The sequence below is a fragment of the Podarcis vaucheri genome (genome assembly GCF_965113315.1).
Source record: "Podarcis vaucheri genome assembly, chromosome: 1".
Lineage (NCBI taxonomy): Eukaryota > Metazoa > Chordata > Lepidosauria > Squamata > Lacertidae > Podarcis > Podarcis vaucheri.
The window spans coordinates 87,525,022-87,548,143 of record NC_138759.1 but is presented as its reverse complement, the minus strand read 5'-3'; the positions used below and the strand labels follow the sequence as shown (position 1 = coordinate 87,548,143).

General features: G+C 49.3%; 1 protein-coding gene across 6 annotated transcripts in view; it reads left to right on the top strand.

Moving 5' to 3' along the window:
• SPEG (striated muscle enriched protein kinase) overlaps positions 1-23,122 on the top strand; it is a 110,251-nt gene that overhangs the window by 64,230 nt on the left and 22,899 nt on the right. For all 6 annotated transcript variants that reach the window (XM_082237158.1, XM_082237159.1, XM_082237163.1 and 3 more), the window contains 17 exons: positions 616-735; positions 1,772-1,876; positions 2,842-3,048; positions 4,029-4,152; positions 6,130-6,302; positions 6,713-6,825; positions 7,829-7,997; positions 9,251-9,344; positions 10,253-10,453; positions 10,642-10,702; positions 11,112-11,189; positions 14,395-14,567; positions 15,781-15,807; positions 16,162-16,314; positions 17,549-17,591; positions 17,886-17,954; positions 18,340-20,563. In XM_082237158.1, the coding sequence (XP_082093284.1) occupies positions 616-735; positions 1,772-1,876; positions 2,842-3,048; positions 4,029-4,152; positions 6,130-6,302; positions 6,713-6,825; positions 7,829-7,997; positions 9,251-9,344; positions 10,253-10,453; positions 10,642-10,702; positions 11,112-11,189; positions 14,395-14,567; positions 15,781-15,807; positions 16,162-16,314; positions 17,549-17,591; positions 17,886-17,954; positions 18,340-20,563 (4,134 nt within the window). The remainder of the gene's footprint in view (positions 1-615; positions 736-1,771; positions 1,877-2,841; positions 3,049-4,028; positions 4,153-6,129; positions 6,303-6,712; positions 6,826-7,828; positions 7,998-9,250; positions 9,345-10,252; positions 10,454-10,641; positions 10,703-11,111; positions 11,190-14,394; positions 14,568-15,780; positions 15,808-16,161; positions 16,315-17,548; positions 17,592-17,885; positions 17,955-18,339; positions 20,564-23,122) is intronic.

Below are 23,122 nucleotides of genomic sequence, written 5' to 3'. Positions count from 1 at the left end.
GTCTTGGACCAGGCAGCCTCTGTGCACTCCCATCACCTCTTTCTTCTTCCTCCTCCTCGTTGTTGCGGTGATTGTAATTGATCTCATCTGTAAGCTGCTTTGCACAAGAAACAGGTCCCCTCCAGACTTTTTTTTTGGGGGGGGGTGTACTTCCCCAGTAAAGAGCTGGAGGATAGGTGGCTATGTGAGCAGCTTCTTTTTTTCCTTTCTTGCCACCATTGTTTCCTTGCTCAGCTCACCCCCCTCTGGGCCAGAGGAAGGTTTCTGTGGCAAGGAGGCAAAGGGGAAGGGGCCTGAGTCTCTTGGCAGTGGGACCTCTGCAGAGCCATAGGTCACAGCGGATGCCCGACTGTGCCAACCTCTGACACTGACCTTGATATAGAAGCACCAGCTGGAGCTGGGGAGGCAATTTGCTGAGCCCTTCCCAGTGAAAATAAGGCAGGGTTGCAGGATTCTACCCCCCCCCCACATTGCTACACCTTCCCTCCCCATGTCCCTAATATCATTTCCCTAGCAAACATGTCAGTACCTGTATGCTTTGGCTCTCACTGGTTGTTCCTTTGTACAAAGGTTGTAACATGTTCTCTGTTCCCTTCCTTCCGCCGTCCATTGCAGACAAGGATGTGCATCGCTTGGTCTTCATCTCTGTCAGTCACGCCCACGCCGGGGTTTATAAAAGTGTCATTGCCAACAAACTGGGCAAGGCCACCTGCTATGCTCACCTCTATGTCACAGGTAAGGATGGGGAAACAGTGAGAGGAGCTGCTGTTCAGCATCAGCACCCCATGAGGTGCTTTGCCTGGGCCCAGGGATGGCGAACCTTGGGCCTGAGGGCTGACTATGACCCTTTAGACCTCTCTGTCCAACCCTTGGGACACTTCCCAGGCCCCAACCCTCACTTGCCCTGCTCCATACCCTCAAGTGCCTTTGCATGGCTGGAATGCGTCTTTGAACTAGAATATAGTCCTTGAACTATAACAATGCCCGTCGCTTGCCTGGAGTTGTGAGGGTGGGTTGGCGTAGAAAGTTCCGACCTTTGCATGGCTGGAATGCAGCCTATTTGACAAATGTAAGAGCCACATCTGTTGATCTGTCACTTTTGACTCTGGTCCTGTTTTCCTTCTTCCTCTGGTCATGCCCATTGCAGGCATGCAGCCCCACACATCTTCTCAGTGCTAGTGTGGAATGGCCTTCTGTAATATTTTGGATCATTCTATCCCAGGATGGCAAATGTGAAGTCTAAGAGCCTGATTCCATTCTTAACTGGTCATGGAGCTATCTTCTGGTGGAGCAAGAAAGCCATCTATAGAGGGCTTCAGATGTCTTCCAGCTCTCTGCTGTTTGAACCTATAACATGTAGGAGACCACATAATTTCATTGAGTCCTGGAACTCACTCTAGAAAGAGTGACTTAAGCACCCGCTAATTAAAAACATAGACTAGTACCCAAGCCTCAGAATCCCCTAGGGAAGGGGGCAAAGGTGATCCTGATCAGAAAGCAGAGCATACTGTCTATGTACACGCAATATTTTTAAAGCACATTTGAAGCACATTTCCCTGCTCCTCAAAGAATTCTGGGTACTACAGTTTACCCCTCACTTTGTTACAATTCTCAGCAACCCTTAACAAACTACAGGGCTCAGAATTATTGGAAGGAAATAACATGCTTCAGATGTGCTTTAAAGGAATAATGTGTACATTTGCCCCTGTCTCCTCATCTTCCCCTGTGTTCTTGATGGGTCCTCACCCACCTCCATGCTTGCCTTTTACAGATGTGGTGCCCACACCCCCTGATGGCCCGCCAGCCATAGCTGCTGTCACTGGCCGAGCAGTCACTCTGAAATGGAACAAGCCCAAGTGGCTGGATTCAGCTATTGGTAAGCAGGGCCAGGAAGGCAAGTGGCAGTGTAGTGGCAGCCGGGTAGAGAAGGAGCTGGGCTGTGAAGAAATAGCTGCTTGAGGTACCAATTGGGAGAATTTGGTGTCAGATGCAGGAGCTGGTGCCCCAGTCTCTCCTGCTGTAGGGCAAATGCATCTTAGAGGGCAGGCCATTCCACATAACTGGATTCCTCTGCTGGGCAGCCTGGCAGTTGTCACTGGGCAGGTGGGTGCGCAATCTGGTGCTGCGATTGCAAGTGAGGCCCCCGCTCTCACTGACAGCTGCCATTGATGTGTTGTACAGCCCACTCTCTCTGCGTGCTGCTGGCAGGCAAAGGGGGCATTACACATTTGCATACACTGACTGGAAAATGCATTCACATTAGCACTGGTGGGTTGTTGTTAGGAGTGTATCTGCTTCTCTCTCTCTCTCACTCACTCACTCTCACACACACATCCCACACATACAAAGCTGTGCCTCAGAAAAGCTGCATTTTGCAAATTAAGCCAATTTGCACAATTGCTGTTATTTTGTATACTTTATGGTATACAAAATATGTGCAGGCCGGTAAAACAGTTTACCAAAAATCTTATACAGCTACCTGAAAATTTCAGGTGGTGTTACTCACACATTTCCAAGCATATCCTGCTTAGCCCATAAGGACTAGAAACTTACTTTGCTGTTTTACTTATGTTGTTGCTGACCAAAAGCTGTTGTTCGTGCGAATCTAAAGGGCATCAATTAGCTTTAAGGGCGAGAAACTATCCAGAGGGTGAGTATTATCCAGTTTTCCCAACAGCCTGCCATATCCTTGTTACTCACAGACAGCTGCTTGCCTCCCCACTACTGTAGTATTGAGGGGGGGGGGGGTGGCATACAAACAAAGCACAAAGTCCTGACTCTGGACAAATGATGCATAGCCTCACTAGCTTTCTGCTGGAAGTTCTCTTCTTCTGTTCTCAGACCCTGCAGCTGTGACTTACACCATCCAGCAGCAAGTCCTGGGTAGCAGCCACTGGACTGTGATTGCCACGGGGGTGCGTGACACCAGCTACACCGTCCTGGCTCTGAAGAAGGGCATCCGCTACATGTTCCGTGTACTCACAGCTACAGCCAAGGCTAATAGCAAGCCCTCTCCCCCCACTGAGGCTGTGCAGCTCCTTGATCGTGGTAAGGCAGCATCAAAGCAGGGGAAGGGGAAGAGGACAGGTGGCGGAGGGGGGGGGGGCAGGTGGAACTAGGAGGAGGGAAATGGAAAAGAAGCTGACACTATGGTAGTCTCCTCACACACACATACCGCAAGCCGCAGTGATGATGCCTGAGGGCAAATGAGATTTTCCCAGTCTCAGTCTGATGCTCTGGTGGTTCAACAAGAAACATATTTAGATAGAATCAGACAGAAGCAAATAGCCAAAGGCCCATAACAAAACAGAAGGAAAGGTTGCATTTCTAACTTTCTGCTCCTTTCTAGTCTTATAATTAGGCCGCAGGGTTTACTCGGGTTCTAATCCTAAATATAAAGATTCTGATATAATCAATGTCATTGTTTCTCCAGAGCCCATGGCAGAAAGCCATAAATGCTTTCTCCCTTGGGGGAACTGCTTGCCACCTCCAGCATCTTTGTAGTAGCTCCTCTGTTGAAGTAGAGTTGCTGAATCCTTTGCTTGGCATGTTCTCTATACACATTGAAAATCCCACGAAAGAACTGCTAGAAGTGGGTTTCCCCCTTGCGGCCAAGAGCCCATATTAGAGCACTTTTGGCATAATGCTTATTCTGGGCTAGAGGAGATTCGGCTCCGGGCTCAGTGTCTGGGTACAATAAATCAGGAATTATTCAGGAATGACCTCTGGAATGTGAACCCCCAAAGGAAGGGTTCCTGTTTGATGTGTCAAAACAGGAATCTAACCTAGCTAGCTGAGAACTTGGATATCTGTCCACTCCCCTACATACTGATGGTCCAGGGTGGGGAACCTGTGTCTCCTCCAGAAGTTGGCCTCCACTCCCAGCAGTCCCAGCCAGCATTTCCAATGGTGAGGGATTATGGGAGCTGTGGTCTAGCAACCTCTGGAGGACCACAGGTTCCATATTCTCGATCTAGAACAGCAAACTGACCTCCTTGTGTTGTCTGCTATGGTGGCTGTGCTTGCAGGGCCTTACCTAGCGGAGGCCCCCATGATCCTGGACAAGCCAGATGTGGTGTATGCGGTGGAGGGGCAGCCGGCCAGCATCACTGTAACCCTCAACCACGTAGAGGTTGCTGTCACCTGGAGAAGGTAGGGAAGCTCCCAAGTTACACTTCTATAGAATCCAGCTCACAGACTTCTTGGTAGGCTGTTGAGTCAACTGCATGTGCCATGACGATGTTAAGACCTGGGATGAGAACAGCTGCCTTGTATCTTTGGGAAAGGGAGGAGGAGGGTGAAAGGGAAAGAAAAAATAAACGAAGGAGGGACTTTTTCTAAGAGGAAGGTATTTGGCTTTTGCTGTGTTTTATTTCATTGCTTGTTTATAGCCTACCCTAGTCTCCAGGCTCAAGGTGAGGTAGAATAATTTCACCAGAAAATCTGATGTCGCTGAAGGACTCACAATTTAAAGGCCATTTTGTCCTTAGCTTGGAGGGCAAGCCTGGGTTTGCCATCAAATGTTGAAATCAGCAATGGCAAATCATGTCCCCTTTGGTGAGTCCACCTATCTGATACAGGTCTTTGCAGTGGAGGCTGGTCCATTAGAAGAATGGGATGCTCCTCTGCTGACGGAAGGCATCTGTAAGTAGGACAGGGGGTGAAGGCAATTTTGGGCAATTCCTCCTCCCCTTTGGAACCCCCCCTCCACCTAATCTGCCCTATAACTCTCTGGAGAAGATTTTGAGGGGGCGGTTCAGGGAACCGCAAAGGCTCAACCAAATTACCCAAAATTGCCCCACTTCTCAGTTCCTCTGATAGACGCCTTGTGTCAGTGGAGGGGAAGCATTGTATATCAACCCATATGTTTAGAAAACTCCTCTTCTGACAAGAAATGGGAATAAAACCAAACAATTTGTAATGGTAAAAAAATAAATAAATAGGAGAATGGGATGCTGCCCCACAATCCCAGATTGCCATCAATCCCAGCCCCTACTTGTCTGTCTTTGTAGTTACAAACAGTCCAGGAGATGGTACTGGCTCTCAGTTTCTTCCTCCTTAGTCTTTTTACAGGAAGGATGGGTACCAAACTGGGATTAGTTAGCTCTGTCTGTCATTGCCTCTGGCTCCACCCACAGTTTGGGCTCCCTGCTTTCTCCCCTAACAGTACCCTAATGGGTCTCTGCAAACACCTGTGGTCTCATGTTCCCACTTTCAGTATCTTAGGTGGATGCCAAGGATGAAATAGTCACAATTTAAGCAACCTACGGCACTGAGTGGGTAATACAGTGTTTGGCTGAACATTCATTCTCACCATCTTTTAATTTATTGGAATATGCATGAAAAGGAATTATAACACATTTTTTATATTGTATAACTTTAGTTTCAGGTGTGACTCAACAGCTCCTCATGCTGCTAATGTTTATGTTTCAAATTAATCAAAAGAGCTGTGTTATGAGTCACCCCCATGAAATATGTCGTGCTTCTCATCAGGAGCTCAGTGTTAAGATTCTGAACAGAAGCAAGAGCTGTGCTCTTAATTGCTGAGGAACCTGGATTTGGTATGAAGCCACAGAGGCAGTTGGTGAGGCAAGGTGACAAGGAACTGCTAGTGGCAAAAGGGGTGCAACAGAGGAGGCTCCCTTATGCCGAGTCAGACTGGCAATCCATCTGGTTCAGTGTTGTGTATACTACCTGGTTGTGGATCTCTGACAGGGAACATTCCCAGCCCTACCTGGAGACACCAGGGAATGAACGTGGGACCTTCTTCATGCCAAGCAGATGCTCTACCACAGAACTATGTCTCTTCTCCAAAGTAGTGGGATTTATAAGGTGGTCTTCCACTAACTCCCATTGTGCAAGTGGAAATTCTTGAGCTATTAGTAGAATCCCACCCTATGGGTCCCACCGCTTTGGGGGAGAGACATAGTTCAGTGGTAGAACACCTGCTTGGCATGCAGAAGGTGCCAGCCTGGGAGAACCCCTAGAAGAGATAAAGGGTGAGTGTGCAGGGGGGTAGTCCTTTTGTACTAGCTGTAATCCTTGTGCTGCTAGCAGGCGCCTGACAGCGCTATGTTGAATCCAACCCTGAGCCTCCCATCCCATGCTCCTCTGCCTTGTCCCTGCCAGGTCCGGTGTGGTGCTGAAGGACAGCGATGCCAGCTGGGAGATGAGCATGCCCGATGATGACCAGCACGCCTTGCGATTCTTCCGGGTGGGCAGGGGGGATGTGGGGGAAATGACCTGCGAGGTGAGCAACCAGCATGGATATGACCACTGCTTCATCAGCTTGGAGTTGGCAGGTATGGGATGCCCAGAACCCCTGACATGCTCCAACTTCATCCCCAGTCTTGGCTCTCGGCCGTGTCTCCGCTGACGACCATGCCCCACATCCTTATATATGGAGTCACAGCCTCACTTATTAGGATAGAACTTGCCTTTAAGCTCTTCCCAGAATCTGGAAGCAAACTTAGGGCTCACCCAAGCCACAGCCAGGTATCACAAGGGGCAGCCGTCTGCTCTCAGTCCTAGGCTTTCACATAAGCTGGATACCACAAGGCCAGAGGAGAAGGTCTTCCCCAGAGGGAGAGAGGGAGGAAGATATGCAGCTTCTTTAGTGAACTAAGCTGGGAAATTTATTTATTTTGGGGGTCACTTAGGGAGGGGAGGGGATCTTCCCTTGCTTCAACAGATTGTGTGTTTCTGTCCCCAGAGGCGCCCCGCTTTGAATCGATCATGGAAGACATTGACATTGGGGTGGGCGAGACGCCACAGTTTTCTGTGGTGGTGGAGGGCAAACCCCTCCCGGACATCATGTGGTACAAGGTGAGTGTGGGTCTTGGTCTTGGGGAGGCTGCCTGTGACTGAAGGATGTTCCTAAGCTTCAGTCTATGCATCTACTGTGTCCACCCTGTCAGTGGCTCTCAGTTTTAACTCCTAGGGCCCATGATATCTCAGCCATGGCCTTCTCCTCAGTGGAGCAGATTCCTCTCAATCCTAACCAACTCAAGGGCTTCTTGGCCCGACATGAGATAGTCAGGAGTCTCAGTGACTAGGTGCTTGGAAGCCGGGCATGTGCCTTCTGTCCTTTCATGTGAATAGCCAAAGCCCAATGGTGTGGAATTAAGGCCTGCCTAATATTCTCTTTCCCTGCATCTTGAGTAGTACAACTAAGTAGAGACACTTGGGTTTGTTCAGAAAGAGAATCAGTTGAGGAAGGGGCCTTGGAGGAGGTTAAGGGGTGATATGATAGCCATGTTCAAATATATAAAAGGATGTCACATAGAGGAGGGAGAAAGGTTGTTTTCTGCTGCTCCGGAGAAGCGGACACGGAGCAATGGATCCAAACTACAAGAAAGAAGATTCCACCTAAACATTAGGAAGAACTTCCTGACAGTAAGAGCTGTTCGACAGTGGAATTTGCTGCCAAGGAGTGTGGTGGAGTCTCCTACTTTGGAGGTCTTTAAGCAGAGGCTTGACAACCATATGTCAGGAGTGCTCTGATGGTGTTTCCTGCTTGGCAGGGGGTTAGACTCGATGGCCCTTGTGGTCTCTTCCAACTCTATGATTCTATGATTCTATGATTCTATGGACAGGGCGTCTCAAAGAGAAGCTCGATCCTTTTACAGTTTCCTGAAGAAAACTGGGCCTGTAACAGCACAGTAAGAGAAAACCATAAAGGAGATTTCCTCAACCTGTGCCTAGGGATGATGGGAATTGTAGTCCAAGAACATCTGGAGGGCAACAGGTTGGGGAAGCCTGCCACATGAAATGGTTCCGCCTGCCTGATGTTTGCAAGTGGCTTCTCTTGATGAAACATCCCCAATAGGATGAGGCGCTCCTGACGGAAAGCAACCACCTGAGCTTTGTGTACGAGGAGAGCGAATGCTCGCTAGTTGTGCTGAACACTACAGAGCAGGATAGTGGGGTCTACACGTGCATCGCCCGCAACCTGGCTGGAGAAGTGTCTTGCAAGGCTGAGCTGGTCGTCCATGCAGGTACGTGATATCGTGCTAGTCATAAGAGCTGCTGGGCTTTAGTTGGGTGCCAGGACTGCAAAAGCAGTGTTGGCTGTGGGTCTCCTACTGGACCATGGTGGGTGTGAAGGCAAGGCTAGAATTGCAACTGGCAATGCTCAAATCTCGAGATGGCATGTGTGCTGTCCAACCTAGTATCTCTGAGGTCAGTTGGTGGAGTTGGAGGCTTTAGTACAAGAGGCAGAAGATTCCATTGACTTGACTAGGCAAGGGCAGAAGGCCACGCTCCTCTCATACTGAGAGTGGTCCTGACCAAACCAGAGACTGCCTGCCCATCACAGGAGCTATATTGACCATCTCTGCTCTGTTCCAGCCTAAGAGCCCTACATGGAACATTGGTAACTGGTTTATACAATCAGACCAGTTTATAAAATCCAGCACAGTATTGTCTACAGAGTTCTAAGCAGGTGTCTTCCCCTGATCTATCTGGGGATGCCAGGAACTGAACCTTGGACCTTTTGCATGTGGAGCACGTACTCTACTGCTGAGCTACAGTGCCCAGTTGGCCACTGTGAGAACAGAGTCCTACCCCAGATGGTCCTTTAGCCTGATTAAGCAGGAGCCTTGTCATGTTCTTACGTTGTCAAATGTGAATTTGGAAACACACCCAGAGTGTGAATGCGGATGCTCATCCCCTCCCTAATGATGTTTAAGCCAGGAATTCACTCATTCAGGTGTGCCCGTGGATTTGCGGTTGAAGATGGGGAATGGCGCACCCATTGCATTAAATAGTGATATTGATTTTTAATTGTATTTGTACTGCTTCTTTTATTTCTCATCTTGTATTTTATTGTATTAAAGTTTGAATTCCATGGAATAACAATATATAAGAAAGACATCATAATTGCTACACGAGGCAGAAAAATGATGTGGTGGTCCAACAAGATGCTCTGAAATTTTCAAATGGTCCATGGTGAAAAGATTTGGGAACCACTAATTTAAACCCAAGTCCATAAGGGAGTCTCTCATAATGGACTTCCTACTAAAGATTTGCACAACCCATAAAGATTTGCACAATCCTTATTCCTCTCATAATATTGTACCAGTGTGGGCCAATAGGATAAGAGTCAGCTCTGCATGAGGATAATGAAGCTTCCCAGGTGAATGTCAAAGGGGGACAGGAGGAGTCATGGTCTTGTGCTGCTTATGCTCCTCCCCTCCCACTCTAAATACCCCTGATCTATCACTGCTGCTCCCACTGTTGCTCTCTCTAGCTGTGCCAGATGCTGACGCCGCACGGGCAGAAGAAGCCGCACACACAGCTCGTCGCCTGGCTGAATATTACGATGTCCATGAGGAGATTGGCAGGTGAGGGAGTCCTCAGGGAAGATAAGGCAGGTTATACTGGGCCTTCCTCTTGGTGTGAGGTGGCTCAGGCTTGAAGGCTCCTTAAAAAGGAATGGGAAACCTGTGACCATGGAGATGTTGTTGGGCTCCATCAGTCCCAGCCAACATGGTCAGTGATGGAAACTATAGTAAAACAACGTCTGCAGGGCTACAGGTCAGTCACCCTGACATGCAAAGGAACGGATGCACTACTTGGCCACAGGAGTTTTGTTGGACTTACAAACACAGGTCCACCCATGGGTTGACCAGGCTTGTCCCCCTGGTGTAGTTTGCTGATCCCTGGGGCTCAGTGCATTTGTCAGAAGCTCACACAGTAAGGCAGTGGCTTTTCCACCTTTGCTCACATATGGGGATTTAATCTGAATCGATTCTTCTGGGGGAGTGGGGGCAATTACCTCTCACTCCCAGGCACGTGGAAGGACGCAGCAGACACCTGTCCCTGAACTGTGGCAAAGCCTTCCGGCTTCCAGAACACTCTGCTGGTGATAGTGCCACAGCCTCAACCCTGGGAGTTCGCTCTGGAATTACAGCCTTTCACCGAGACTTCTCATGTTGCTTTGGTAAAAGCCTGTGCTTTACCAGCATTTAATTGATATATTAATTGGAGGCCTCTCCCTTCAGGTTTAGAACAAGTTTTCTAGAGAGGACTAGAAAACAGCAGGGGCTGGGGCTGTTCTCTCGAGAACGCCCTTTGCTTTTCCATCACTCCTCCATCCTCACAGGAGAAGTCACTTTGCCATGCCCTCTGACCTCTTTCCTTGACCAGCTGGGCCAAGGTCAAAACAGGATGACCATAACTCAACAAAACAAGGGGAAGAGCAAGAAGTGGGTCTGGGTGGTGCCTCATGATGACCTGTGCTGTTCCTCAGGGGAGCCTTCTCGTACGTTCGGCGAGTGACCCAGAAGAGTTCCGGTTTGGCCTTTGCCGCCAAGTTCATCCCGTGCCGCGCCAAAGCTAAGAAATCAGCACGCCGTGAGCTTGGCATCATAGCTCAGCTGGACCATGAACGCATTGTCTACTTCCATGATGCCTTTGAGAAGAGGAATGCCATCATCATTGTCATGGAGTTGTATCCTCTATTTGGGAGATCTGGTGGTGGTTGGGAGACCCAATATCCAGGGCAGTAGGCCATTTAAAAATATATTTTTTTTATTTTTTCGTAATGGTTATGAGGGACTCCTAGGAGGACACTGCTTTTAAGAAGCAGGCAGGGTGGGGTCTCTACTTACATGACATTTCCCTTGACGGACTACACAGCTGCACAGGAGAAGAAGTGCTAGAGCGGATTGCGAGGAAGACCTCTGTGAGCGAATCTGAAGTAAGAGCAGGCTGCTGTCATGGGAACAGGCCCTCAAGGCCATCTTATCTTCATTGTCCTGGGAGAGCTTCATTTCTTAGAAAATGTATTAACGCCCCTTTTTCAACCTGTATGGCTTTCCTATTAGTTTACATGCAATAATAAAAAAACCACAGCAAAAGAAAGCAATTGTACAGGCAGTGAAGCAGCAGGTAAAGTAAACTCATAGAGTTTGAAAATGATTGAAAAGCAATAGATAAAAACCCCAAAACCTAGCTAAACAAGTACCAGGGACAAGGACGAGCAGATTTCCATAGCAATGACAAGTTGGTGGTTTGGGCTCCAATCCCACCTTCTGTGTGTGTCTAGTTGGATGCCTCTCTTTTTGACTGTACCTTACTCTGACTGTTGCTGGGTTACTTCCCTGCAGATACGTTGCTATATGCGGCAGGTCCTGGAGGGTGTCAGCTACCTCCACCATCATGGCATCTTGCACCTTGACATTAAGGTGAGTGCACCCTGGCGTGTCCTGCTGTGGTCAGCCTTGGCCCTCATCTGTATTCCCTGAGCATTTGGCTCAGCCGGGTTGGGCTTCAACTCTTCCTTTGTACAGACTGAAATCATGGGTCCCATCATACATTCAAAGTGCTACGATACCATTTTAAACAGTCATGGCTTCCTTCCGAGCAAAGAATCCTGGGGAATGTAGTTTGCTAAGGCTGCTCCCCTCACAGAACTACGATTCCTAGAGTAGTTTAACAACCAGTCCTTCCCAAGGAACCTAGTGTGGTGCACCAAAATTATTATTCCTTATTATTCTTTATTAAATTTATATACAGTGGTGCCCCGCAAGACGAATGCCTCGCAAGACGGAAAACTCGCTAGACGAAAGAGTTTTCCGTTTTGGAGGTGCTTCGCAAAACGAATCTCGTATGGGCTTGCTTTGCAAGACGAAAATGTCTTGCGAGTTCCTGCGGGTTCCCCCCCCCTTTTTCTAAGCCGCTAAGCCGCTTATCAGCTGATCCGATAAGCCGCTAAAAGCCGTTAATAGCGCTAATCTGCTAATCTATCAATGGGCTTGCTTCGCAAGACGAAAAAACCGCTAGACGAAGAGAATCACAGAACAGATTCTTTTCGTCTTGCAAGGCACCACTGTACCACCCTGTATCCGCAGGTCTCAGGGGAGTTCACAAGATAAAATTACAATATAAAAAACACAAAATACATAATCAAAATATCAACAGAAACAGCTGAATAACACACACCCCAACATATAAAAACAGTTAAAAACAATTTACTTTTTAAAATAAAAATAAAAAACACAATTAAAAAGCAGTTTTAAAGAATGTAAACAGTACTCTCTGCTGGGCAGCAGCAGTCCTTTTTTCAGGCCCCGCCCTAGGCCTGGTGGAGAGAGGCAGGAGCAGGACCCTCAGACTCTCAGCAGGTGTTCCTTCCTTCCTGGGCAGCAGTCCTTTTGTTGTCTGTCAGGCCCTGCCCTGACAGGGAATGGCTAAACTAATATGATCTTTGATGCTGTGGAATTAGACTTTGCTCAAGAAATGTGTTGGTGAGAACTGCTATCCTGTATTGCAGAAACAATTGGAAGGCCCCAGGCTTGTCTCCCTTGCTTTTCAATTCCCTAACATCCTTGGCTTTCCACCAGATCTCCTTGGGCTAATGAATGGGCTGCAAGGAGGTTCTGGGGAGCTTATGGAGTAAGACCCAGCTTGGATAGCCAAAGGTGTCACACTGCCTTGTGAGAACAAAAATTCCAAACAACCTGAGGTTGATGGCAGAACCCCCTTAATAATAATAATAATAATAATTTATTATTTGTACCCCGCCCATCTGGCTGGGTTTCCCCAGCCACTCTGGGCGGCTTCCACAGAAACCAAAAAAACATTAAAATATCATACACTAAAAGCTTCCCTGAATAGGGCCGCCTTAAGATGTTTTCTGAATGTCAGGTAGTTTTCCATCACCTTGACATCCGATGGGAGGGCATTCCACAGGGCGGGCGCCACCACCGAAAAGGCCCTCTGCCTGGTTCCCTGTAGCTTCGCTTCTCGCAATGAGGGAACCGCCAGAAGGCCCTCGGCGCTGGACCTCAGTGTCCGGGCAGAACGATGGGGGTGGAGACGCTCCTTCAGGTATACTATAATATATGCTTGTTAAATAGAGAGAGTGATGTTCTCAAGGTACCTGTAATCGATAGTATGTTGTTGTTTTATACCCTGCCTTTTCCCCTGGTGGGACTCAAGGCACCTTACAGATTAAAAATAAAAAACTGTATGTGTATAGTTTAAATTCTATTAAAACTACAGTAAGGGTGAGCAGAAGGGGAAATGTGATCTACTAGTAGATTTCTGGGTCACTTGATGTAGATTGGCAAGGATTTCTGACTACCCAATTGTTTAACAATGACAGCAACAAAATTATTATTGCCATCATTGATTTATCAGTTGCCTTCTGAACAGCTGTCTCAAGACGATGTGCACTAAAGATAATAGGAAACAGTTAAAAACACAAAAAAACAAACGCATTTAAAACAAAACTAAAACCGCATAATGTAGACACTTGTGGTAAAGACCCATTTATCCAGCTGGGAAAGCCTGTCTGAACAAAAATGTCTTAAATTGTTTCCGGAAAGTGCAGATAATGGGTGCCTGTCGCATCCCTCCCTTAATTATACTGCTGAAATGAAGAAAAAACATTTTTAGGGTGGGAGGATAACCAGGAGTGGATTTTTGTGTGAAAGGATTGTGAGCTCTGTTTTGTTCTCTTACTCAAAACAAATTATTGGGTCTGGTTATTTTATTCCGAGAAACACATTTGAGATTTTTCAACAACCGTACAATAAAACCAAAACAACATGTAAACCAGCACGCATAGTACATAAATGTACAGAATAGTATACAGAAAACCCCAAACAGGGGAGAAAAGGAAAGAACGAACCCCTCCATCCCCTGTCCAGAATGGGAATAACACCAGGAAGACGACACACCTTGTATACAATCTCACCATTAGGACACATATATCACAAAACAATGAAAGAAAATGGGGGCAGGAGGTATGCACATTCTATGGGACACGATAAGAAATGATGCCGCCCCACCTACGATATCACACTTCAAAAGAATTGATGACAGAGGGGTGGCCTGGGCTCCCCCACCCTGTAATTATTATAAGAGAGAAAAAAGGAACCTGCCACTTTTTATTTCACCTCTGGCTGGGTGCGTTTTTCAGATAAAGGTCCTGCCATACCTGGTTGTGCCACCTCTGGAGGGTAGGTTGTGGTTCACTTTTCCGATCTCCATCCATGCAACCTGGAGGAGATGGATGGCATTGAAAATTTTTATGTGACCTGCTGGTACAGTTCTCTGGATTTGTGCAAATCTAAGGGATCAATAAACACACATGCTCCTCCATTCAGGAGATTGCTGGAAACAGTTACAAGCATGCATGACATTGAGGAAGTAGTGGACATGAAAAGGGGCTAGATACCTTTCTGAAGACCACAGCATAGCTCACTGGTGTGAATAATGCAATGTTGGCTGTAGGGAATCCCCTGGAGAAGGGAATGATTTCTGTAATCTGTGCCTATTGTGGGTGAGTATCTGTCACATTTCAGAGTTGTGAATTATTTTGCTTACTTAGCAGCTTTTTCTCGGGGCACCTCCTTAATACCTCTCCACTTGCCTTTCCCATAGCCTGAAAACTTGCTGCTGGCTGAACCCGGCAGCGATCAGGTGCGGATCTGTGACTTTGGCAATGCCCAAGAGCTGATTCCGGATGAGCTGCAGTACTGCAAGTATGGCACCCCCGAATTTGTGGGCCCCGAGATTGTCAGCCAGAGTCCAGTCTCCGGTGTCACCGATGTCTGGTAAACAGATGCACCTGCACAATATGATGTATGTCTGTGCACACACATCTCTGAAAGGAGCACCAGAAAGGAGAAATTAAAAGCTAAAGGGGAATTCCTGAGCTTGAGTATTGGGCAATTTCACGGAGGAGGAATTCCTGGGATAGGCCCTTGCTTAACCTGTAGTCCAGAAGATTTTTCTGGGACTGTGGGATGCCTATTGGAAGAACAAACTCAATTGGACCTGGGCTTGCAATTGCTGGTTTGCATGGGGCAGAGTCCGCACAAGAGAGGCATCAGGGTTGCTCCCTGTCATGGACTGTGCAGCTTGTTTTGTTGCATTGACTCTTGCAGATCAGCCCATGCTGTTTCCCCTTAAGGACAGTGCAAAACACTTTTGTATAAGTCTTACTTGGGGAGTGTGAGCATGATGCACTGGCTCATTATTGCCCATTCTACTGTAGTGTATTTGTTTCAACCTTAAGTTGGATCCCGACCTCTTGAAGACTGTTACAAATCCAAACACTGCAGACCCTAGAATGGCCTGGTGCTCTGGACTCCCTGATCATGGAGTCATACCATTTGCTAGCCGGGGCTAATCTAATCTATCTATCGTTACATTCACCCCAAGGCTCAAAGCAGTGAGAACTCCAGGGGTGTGTCGTAAACTTGATTTCTGAAGGCTTGCTTTTGTTTTGTGACATGGTTTATTTTCACATGCATACAGTACAAGTTGAACATAGGTGGAGTTTCAAAGCATTAAACACACTCCAGCAGATGCTTCTCCCTCATCAGATTAGGGGGGCCACTAGCAACATAGTATTCTTGCAGAGAGCAAAAACAGAGGCATATGAGTTAGCACATTCCACAACTGGGAGAGGGAAGGTAAGCCCCCTTCCCAAAAGGCTCTCTTCTGGCAGAGGGGTCTCCAGCCTTTAACTCCTGTAGAAACAGATCACTTCTACTTGACCATCTACCGTATTTTGCAGAACAAAGCCACCACACCTTAGCTGAAAACTGAAATACCCCTTCTATTGTCCAGACACTAACCTTACAATCACAGAATCACTGAGTTGGAAAGAACCTCAACCAGCTCAACCCTGATACCATCATCCCATTTAATCTATCTATCCTTAAGATCACTAAGTATAGGTACCACCTGGATCATATAACTTAACTCCTCCTAGAGATGTCCTGTCAAAGCACTGAAATTTTGTCTGTTCTTTTTTTACAGGCCAGTGGGAGTAATCACATATCTATGGTAAGCCTCAGGTTGGAGGACTATGCTAGGACTGTTCAGGTTCTTCCCATCTCCCTTGCAGCTCTACCATATTATGGTAAAGAGAAGGCACAATGAGAAATACCAGGGCTCTTGCTTGTCCTGGAAGCAGATAATTCCACCACTATGCTTTGACATAGTGTTCCCATTCAGCTCTCCAGAGAGCCATGCTCTACTGTCTCCAGGGTGTGAATTATGGCTTGGGGAACCTTGAAAAGCTACCCCGGTAAATTTCCTCACCCCATCATTACATCCTTGCATGCAAGGGCATAGGAAACCCAGAAAGCTTGCCCCAAGCCTGCCAGCCAATGATTTTCTGACTATTCCCTCTCTCAGCCTCACAGGGATCTCCCCGTTTGTGGGTGAGAACGACAAGACCACACTCATGAACATCCGCAACTACAACGTGGCTTTTGAGGAGAGTATGTTCACAGGACTGACGAGAGAGGCTAAAGGCTTTGTTATCAAAGTACTGGTTAATGACCGCCTGTAAGTAATAGGGTATATTAAGGGTCTCCCTGAGGATTAGATAGAGGCATTTATTTACCTGTGTGGGATGCAAAGAGGACTCCCCACACACAAACTCCCCGCCCCCATGGCAGAGAGAGTAAAAAAACAACTATCATTATTCCTCCTCTGAGAAAGGGAAAGCTATGTGTCCAGAGGCACAGAAAGAAAAGCCACCTTAGAGTGGGGCCAAAGAGAGTTCCAGGCCTCCCCTACCTTTTTATTGTGTATTGATGATGATTTGTGCTCAGAATGCTCTCAGGGGGGCCACACATGATCCTGTGGCTTCCTGTTGAAATCCTGCGACTTTTTATACCACGATTCTGGTATACTTTTGTTCAGCTTTTGTAGTCTTATAGCCCCTACAGGTGGCAATAATGTGATAGCATTGAGGAAGCATTACAGAAGTCAAAGGAAACCAAAATAAATCTCTAATGGACTGTTATTGTGCCAAGAACATATTGCAGAACACACACACACAACTTCCCAAACAATTGTCCAAAGGGGCCAACACGCACTACATCCACTTTAACACACCTTTTGCACTTAGGAAAATTACAGAGAAATGCACTAGAAAGTGTGGGACGAATGAATGGTTAAGGAGATATAAGAACCCTAAACTAGCAAATGAGGATGAACGATCATTGTTGTATAATCTCCCCACAAACAAATCGGAATGAATGCTCGATGAAGACCAGACATGGCATAACCTCTGTCTATGCAAGCTTTGTTTAAGCAAATCAGGATGACAGCTCAGTAAAGTTGTCTGAAGGAGGCCAAAGACACACAATGCTTGGGGACAACCCCACCCCGCCAAAAAGCAAGAATAGTGTGTTATTTATTTATTTATTTATGTAATGTATTTTAATCCTACCTCTTGAAAAAAAAAAGGTGATTGTGCAAGAGTGATTCCAGTCTTTTTAAGCTGTGAGGTTTGTTAGCTGTTCTAGAAAGCAAGGAAATGCTCTCACAGTCCTTTGATTCAAGCCTGGGAAGAAGGAGCGTTGGAAGGCAAGTAATCAGAGGAAGCCATTCTGCTTTTGGTGGGAGAGGGGAGAGTGATTGGAGGTGGGCTGGAGGAAGCAGAAGGAAAGGAAAAGGACATGCTGAGGAGCAGTGTATGGAAGTGTGGGGTGTGTGGGCTTTAGCTGCAGCTTTCCTCTACACTAGCAAATGCTGTATCTACATATTGACTCATTCTTGTTTCCCTTCCCAGGAGACCCAATGCAGATCAGACCCTGGAACACCCCTGGTTCAAGGTAAGTCCATTTGCTGATGCCTCTTTAGAAAGAGAAGTGGGGCCCATGTTGGGTGGCGGTGCCTTTCTCCAGGCAGGAAAAAATCTTGGTAGCTCAAAGTGGGAGAGGTTCCTTCAAGCAAAGGCTTCTGCCACACATGCAGGGAGCAAAAGCAACTCTTTCCAGCCGCCTGAGCCAGAGGCATCTCTTTGGCCACTGTGGGAAACAGGCTGGACTAGATAGGCCTTTGTTTTGACCTGGCTACAGAGCTCTGCTTCTTCTTCTGACCCTGCCTGCTTCCACCCTTCCTTTCAGACATTAGCCAAGGGCAAGAGCATCAGTACAGATCATCTCAAGCTCTTCATATCTCGCCGGAAATGGCAGGTAAACTTGGTACCTGTCAGCGTGCTGGCAATTTATTGATTGGTTGATTTGTGGTTGTGAATTCCAGCAGCAAAATTAAGGAGGAGGTGGGTGGTAAGGTGGACACCATTGTGCAGAAAATGCTGCCGTGGAGCACAAGTGTTGTGTGTGTAATTGTGAGTGTCTGTGTGTGCATATGACCCTGACAGTTTTCCATGGTGCTCTTCAGATGTTGTTGGTCAACCAACGTGTCCAGTGGTCAAGGATGATGGGAGCTACAGTCTGACCTCATCAAGAGGGTGGGCAGCCAAGCCTGTGAAATGAGGTGTGGGTGGAACAGAGGCTCTCTGGGTCTTTGCTTGAGCTCCATCCTATTCTCCCCTCAGTGTGTGCTTTCTTTCCCCAGCGCTCCCAGATCAGCTACAAGTGCAACATGGTGCCACGGCCGATTCCTGAGCTCCTAGAGGACACATCCAGCCACTTGTCTATTGCTGTGCCTCGCCTCCTCAAGGAGACCTCGGTGTTGTCCTCCTCTTCGGATTCTGATGACCCAGAGGAGTTGCCCTACATTCCCATGCCCCATCAGCCTGAATTTTCTGGCTCCCGCATGTCCCTCACTGAGATCCCAACCGATGATGAGCCTCCCAGCCCTGAGGGGGCTCCAGCAGATGAAGAGGGCACACTGATGGAGTGGCAGGATGATGAGGGGCAGGGAGCTGTGGTGGATCCCAAGAGAAAGGAAGAAGCAGAGCTCTCTTTCAGGAGGCAGAAGGGCACGTTGCCACGGAAGCGCTCCACAGAGGCTGAGGAGCCTGGCTCTTCCGACGAGGAGACTCGCGAGGCCCAGAAAAGGCCAGAGTACCCCAGGAAGGCCCTGAAGAAAGGCTCCAGCCTGGATTCCCCAGAAGCATCTGACAAAGCTTCGCGTAAGGGGGAGCTGCGCCGTGGCAGCTCTGCCGACAGCGCCCTGTTGCTTAGTCTCCCCTCGGATGAAGCGGAGCCCCACTCCCGCAAACGCCTGACCAAAGCAGCCTCCATGGAGCTGCCCCGTCGGAGCCCCAGCCCCGGCACATTGTACCGCAGGAAGGGCGGGCTGCCAGAGGAAGAATACACCCAGCGCCTGGAGGTCATGCGGCAGCGCCTGTTGCACGGCAGCCCCGTGGACGGTAAGCTGAGCGGATTGCGGGGGCCGCTGCTGGAGACCCTCGGCCTTGAGAAAAAGGGCTTGAGGCCTCCCAGGCTGGAGAAGCAGCTGTCCCCTGGGCACAAGATGGTGCGCGCAGCCTCCATCGAGACAGCTCCGCAGCACATGCCCCCTGAGGGGCGCCTCCTCCAAAAGAGCAGCTCCTTCAGCCAAGGTGACGGGGAGCCTGTCACCCTGCACCGCCGCTCTGGAGCACCGCTGGAAATCCCCTTAGCCCAGGCCGAAGTCCAGAGGCTGAAAGAGACACCGTCCCTCTCCGCTCTGAATGAATCCAGGCCCCACACACCACACGAGGTTCCCTCCAAGCCACCTACCCCTGAGGCGGAGGTGGGAACAAAGCCCATCAGCAGGGCTAGCTTGAGGAGACCAACCGCCAGGGGACCTGAGGAAAAGGCCTTGGTGAGATTGTCCAAACCTGATGCTCCAGAAGCTGTGAAAGCCATAGGCTCTCCAAGGAAGCCAACAACTCGCACACCCATCTCACCCACCCCAGGCAGCTCGGCCCCCAAGCGTTCGGCCTACGCTGATGTCATGCAGAGCCTGGCTGGCGAGTCATCCCAGGTCCCTCCCAGGGAGGCTGCAGAACCTTCTGCGGCTGCCTCAGAAGGTATACCTCAAACCTCTCCAGCTACAACACAGTCCCACCCCACTGCTGCCTTTGCCAAGAAGGCTGCGCAGACCCCCAGCAAGGAACCCTCCCCCCAAGTTCGCTCCTCCAGTGCTGAGCACATTCTGGACATTGACTCTGAAGAGGTCTTTGAGGCCAAATTCAAGAGGGGCAGGGAAGGCTCCCTCAGCAGGGGCCGCAAGCTGCTCTCCAGGTCTGAGGAGCGGCAGCTGGCCGGGCCGCGGGAAGAGGGCATCTACCGGCCAGGCCCTGTGGGTGCCCCACTGGAGCTGTCCAAGTCTGCGGTCTCTCGACACCTGGGCGAGCGCTCTCGTTCTGTGCAGGACCTGCATGAAGTGGAGAAGGAGGGCGGCTTCATCCGCAGGATGTCAATGCGACTCCGACGCACGCCTCCCGTCGAGAGGAGGAAGGCCAAGGAGGAGGAAGGAGGGGGAGCGAGGCTGTCTGGGGGTCTGGCTTCCAAGGACAAAAAGGACTCGGACAGCCAGCTGTCGGAGCCTGGCTCCAATGAGTCGCCCGTCATGGCTGTGCGCAGGAAGATCGGGACCACCATGGGGCGCCTCTCCACGCATCTGCGCAGCCACTCACAACGTGGCGAAGAAGACCAGGCAGCTGCTGCTGGTGGCGACCGTATCAGGCAGCCTGAGAAGAAAGCTCCTTTCCTCTCTCACCTGCGCCGTGCAACTTCAGAGGGGGAAAACCTGCGTCAAGTGGGTATCCCGCAGAACCAGCTGGCAGCCCAGTCTGCAAGTGTCCCTTCCACAGAGTCCTTCCAGTCTGACACATCCACAGGCAGCGGTGAGCAATGGTCTACAACCATTTCCCACCTGGGAAAGCGTGTGTGTGTTATGGTTGATGTTTCTCCATTGAGGGAGCATGGCTCCTCTGTGCATGTTTAAAGGCATCCTTTATAAGTGCTGTATGACTTTTAATCTGGGGGAGGGAGGGAGGCTTACAAATTGTAGTTCCACCAACTTGTTGGCCACTTTTTGGGTTGTGTACAAGTTCCAGGAAAATGCTGGAGGAACTAGGGATCAAGGAAGAGAGAAAAAAGAGAGAAGAATAAGTTGGATATTTTAGAGGATGCTAACACAGCTGAGGTAGAAGAGTATGTGTGATCTGAGAGTGACTAATAATAATAATAATAAGTTTTATTTATATCCCGCCCTCCCCAGCTGAGCCGGGCTCAGGGCGGCTAACAACAATCAAATAAACAATCAAATAATAACACATTATAAAAATATTTCATTATAAAAATTAGTTAAAATCAAATTGATGGCAACCGATTAAACAAAATTCTGTGCAGGTTGCCAGAGGAGGGAGTCAGGCTGCGCCCTGACCAAAGGCCTGGCGGAACAACTCTGTCTTGCAGGCCCTGCGGAAAGATGTCAAGTCCCGCAGGGCCCTAGTCTCTTGTGACAGAGCATTCCACCAGTTTGGAGCCGCAGCCGAGAAGGCCCTGGCTCTAGTTGAGGCCAGCCTAACCTCTCTGAGGCCTGGGACCTTGAGGGTGTTATTATTTGTAGACCGTAGGTTTCTCTGTGGGGCATACCAGGAGAGGCGGTCCCGTAGGTACGAGGGTCCTAGGCCGTATAGGGCTTTAAAGGTTAAAACCAGCACCTTAAACCTGATCCTGTACTCCACTGGGAACCAGTGCAGCTGGTATAGCACCGGATGAATGTGATCCCGCAGCGAAGACCCCGTAAGGAGTCTCGCTGCGGCATTCTGCACCCGCTGGAGTTTCTGGGTCAGTCTCAAGGGCAGCCCCACGTAGAGCGAGTTACAATAATCCAGTCTGGAGGTGACCGTCGCATGGATCACAGTGGCTAGGTCAGGGCGAGAGAGATAAGGGGCCAACTGCTTAGCTTGGCGGAGATGGAAAAATGCCGCCTTTGTTATAGCTGTAATCTGCGCCTCCATAGAGAGGGAGGTATCGAAGATTACACCCAAACTCTTAACGGACGGTGCTGGCACTAATTGCACCCCCGCAAGAGATGGGAGTTGCCCCCTCGATCCCATATCGTCCCGCCCCAGCCAGAGGACCTCTGTCTTCGAAGGATTTAACTTCAACCGGCTCCCACGTAACCATCCAGCCACAGCTTCCAGACATCTGGTCAGTGTGTCTGGGGCCGAGTTAGGATGGCCATCCATCAACAGATAGAGTTGGGTGTCATCAGCATACTGATGGCAACCCAGCCCAAAACTCCGGACAAGCTGGGCGAGGGGGCGCATAAAGATGTTAAAAAGCATCGGGGAGAGAATCGCACCCTGAGGCACTCCACACACCAAGGAGTGACGCGATGACAATTCCCCCCCCAAGCGCCACCCTCTGTCCCCGATCAGAGAGAAACGAGCGCAGCCATTGAAGGACTGTGCCCTGGATCCCCACGTCGGCAAGGCGGTGGTCCAGGAGTTCGTGATCGACCATGTCAAAGGCTGCTGACAGATCTAGAAGAATCAGCAGCCCCGACCCGCCTCGATCCAGCTGCCTGCGGAGATCATCTGTTAGGGCGACCAGAGCCGTCTCGGTCCCATGACCAGCACGGAAGCTGGACTGGAATGGATCCAAAGCAGATGTTTCATCCAGAAACCTACCAAGCTGTTCAGCAACCGCTCTCTCAATCACCTTACCCAGGAATGGAAGATTCGAGACCGGGCGGTAATTGGATAGATCTAAGGGATCTAATGATGTTTTCTTTAAGAGCGGACGCACCACCGCCTCCTTCAGTTCCCCTGGGAATATCCCGGTGCCAAGGGACAAATTGATGATATCCCCCAGGGGGGCCCGCACCTCGTCTGGACACGCTCTAATCAGCCATGACGGGCACGGGTCAAGAGGACAGGTGGTGGGCTTTCCAGCTTGGAGGAATCTGTCCACATCGGCTGGAGATATCCGGTCAAAGTGGTCCAGCCCTCGAGGGGCCTCCAGTTCCTTTATTGTATCCAAGTTGGCAGGGAGGTCATGGCGGAGCAACAGGACCTTCTCCGCAAAAAAGCTCGCAAATGCCTCACAGCTGTGTGTCAGATTGTTATTTAAATTTGGCTGTCCTTCAAGGGACGTTAAAGACCGAATTATACTAAATAATTGCGCCAGGCGAGAGCTAGCGGATGCAATCGAGGCCGAGAAGTAAGACTTCTTAGCGGCCTTCACTGCCATCTCATAGGTTTTCATAAAAACCTTATAAGATGTTCTTGAGGCTCCGTCACGGGCACCCCGCCATACTCGCTCTAGCCGTCTGAGGTCCCGCTTCATTTTCCGAAGCTCCTCGGTAAACCAGGGAGCCCGGTTTCTGCGGGGTCGCAGAGGGCGCTTAGGTGCGATCTCATCGATGGCTGCCAGGAGCTGGGTATTCCAGC